This window comes from Acipenser ruthenus, chromosome 2 (assembly GCF_902713425.1).
Source record: "Acipenser ruthenus chromosome 2, fAciRut3.2 maternal haplotype, whole genome shotgun sequence".
Classification (NCBI taxonomy): Eukaryota; Metazoa; Chordata; class Actinopteri; order Acipenseriformes; family Acipenseridae; genus Acipenser; species Acipenser ruthenus.
The window spans coordinates 10,001-11,843 of record NC_081190.1 but is presented as its reverse complement, the minus strand read 5'-3'; the positions used below and the strand labels follow the sequence as shown (position 1 = coordinate 11,843).

The 1,843-nt window shown below is 48.1% G+C and overlaps 1 protein-coding gene across 1 annotated transcript in view; it reads left to right on the top strand.

The window, feature by feature from the left end:
- The window catches only part of LOC131704904 (uncharacterized), a 2,533-nt gene continuing 690 nt past the window's right edge, over nucleotides 1–1,843 (top strand). Inside the window, exons 1-6 of the mRNA XM_059006518.1 lie at nucleotides 1–102; nucleotides 229–758; nucleotides 841–1,021; nucleotides 1,109–1,332; nucleotides 1,416–1,487; nucleotides 1,566–1,723. Coding sequence (XP_058862501.1) covers nucleotides 56–102; nucleotides 229–758; nucleotides 841–1,021; nucleotides 1,109–1,332; nucleotides 1,416–1,487; nucleotides 1,566–1,723 — 1,212 coding nt within the window. The 5' untranslated portion in view covers nucleotides 1–55. The remainder of the gene's footprint in view (nucleotides 103–228; nucleotides 759–840; nucleotides 1,022–1,108; nucleotides 1,333–1,415; nucleotides 1,488–1,565; nucleotides 1,724–1,843) is intronic.

Sequence of the window (1,843 nt, the reverse complement as noted above, 5' to 3'; positions counted from 1 at the left end):
GCCGGATCGTCAGACAGTCATTTACTCTTTCATCAGGCTAGAGCCTGAGACAGTGATGGACACGGAAAAAAACTGCTCTGTTCGCCAGCATACCACGGATAAGTAAGCGTGTTAATGTATTGTAACTTTCTTTCTGTTTGTTAAATACCTTTTTACGTTTATTTCTTAATTTATTTTTTAAAGTTAGATTTTGTGTTTTAATTGAGTGTTTTTTTTTCCTTTTTATAGAACACCCGTAAAGTTAAATTGTCCATTGGAGGGCTGCCCTGCCAGAAATATTGCCCGACTGGATCGACACTTGCACAGGATTCACGATATTCAGATAGTCAACCCAGAGTATGCTGCACTCATGTCCAAGGCTAAAGCTACAGTTGACCGAAGGTCCACAAGCAATGTCACTGATAATTGGATGCAGGAGGAGCCGGAGGAAAGACATAAGTCGACCGAGAAAACGCATACTCTCAGTTCAGACCCGGGTGTTCACCAAGAGTCGGCTCCGCTGACTTTAATGCCCTCGGGAAGGGAGCCAGCATGTACAAAAACGCTGCCGACTGTCACAGGGCTGCGACGACAGCTACGAGCCACAGAGGACACCTCGGCAGCTACTGGGACTGGCTCGGTACGCCCAGAGAGTAGCACATCTTGTAGCGGCACATACCTGTCGCTGTCCTCGACATCTGAAGATGATGATTCCTCCTCCTCCTCCTCCTATACAGAGCATGGACCTTCAAGCCCCGAGCCAAGAAGCCACCGTGACTGTGAGTTCAGACTCTGTATGTGTGTGTGTGTGTGTGTGTGTGTGTGTGTGTAACCCGTTTTTTATTTTCCTGTGTCTTTTAGCCAAAGCGCTTCAGCTGTACCGAGCGTTTCTGTCAGGACCGCTACCCACTGCAAAGGGCCGGGACAACACGAAACAGGCGGTTCAGCATATCCAACTATTCTTGCAACACATGGCCAGGTTACCAGAGGGGCCAGTCAGGAACGACTTGCGGTTCTTGCGCCACGCCTCACGGAGCCAGTCGTGAGTAATACTCGTAAAGTACAAGCTCCATCGACCCCGTCTGTTTAGACAAACCACTGAATGTCCCATGTCCTTCTTTCATTACAGGTGGTTCGATGAGTTGATGAGATCAGGATTGAAACCTACCACGGTCCACAGTTACCTACAGGACGTACTTTCTTTCCTGCGGTACCTGCATGAGGCTGACTTAAGCCACGTAAAACTTTCTGAACGGAACATACGCTCGTTAATGTTCCTCCTCAAATCATTCAGAATGCAGGGGAAAAGGCAACTCTCGCTGCACCGTCAATTGGTACAAGACCATGGGCAAGGTATTTCTGCGGTGTTCTTGTTGTTCGTCTTTTTGTGTATTTTATAGTATCGGCTCATGTGTGCATTCATGTCTGTTTCGCAGAGCGGCTCATCCCTAAAAACAAGCTCCAGTGCTTTAACCAGCAATGCGAGACGGCGATACCTGAACTACTTGGTAAGCCTTGCAATGCACACGTACTCGCCTGTCGTCTGGGCGCTCACAGCTGACTGCCTGCTCCCCTTGTCTTTACAGATCTCTGCGAGTCGGCACCTTCCAACGCCTGCACCCTGGTCGGCCTTCTGTGCGGGAGGCTGTTGTTGCACAATGGTCATCGTAGGGGGGTCGTAATGAATATGAGTCTGCTTGACTTTGACGGTGCCAAAGCCTACACGGGGGAGTTCCACATCAGCGTGCGTAACAATTTTAATGTTTGTCAACTACACTTCTTGGGGGCTGCTGCTATCTACTGGTGTAAAATAAGTATGACTTTGGGGGAAATTATATATATATATATATTATATATGGTTTGC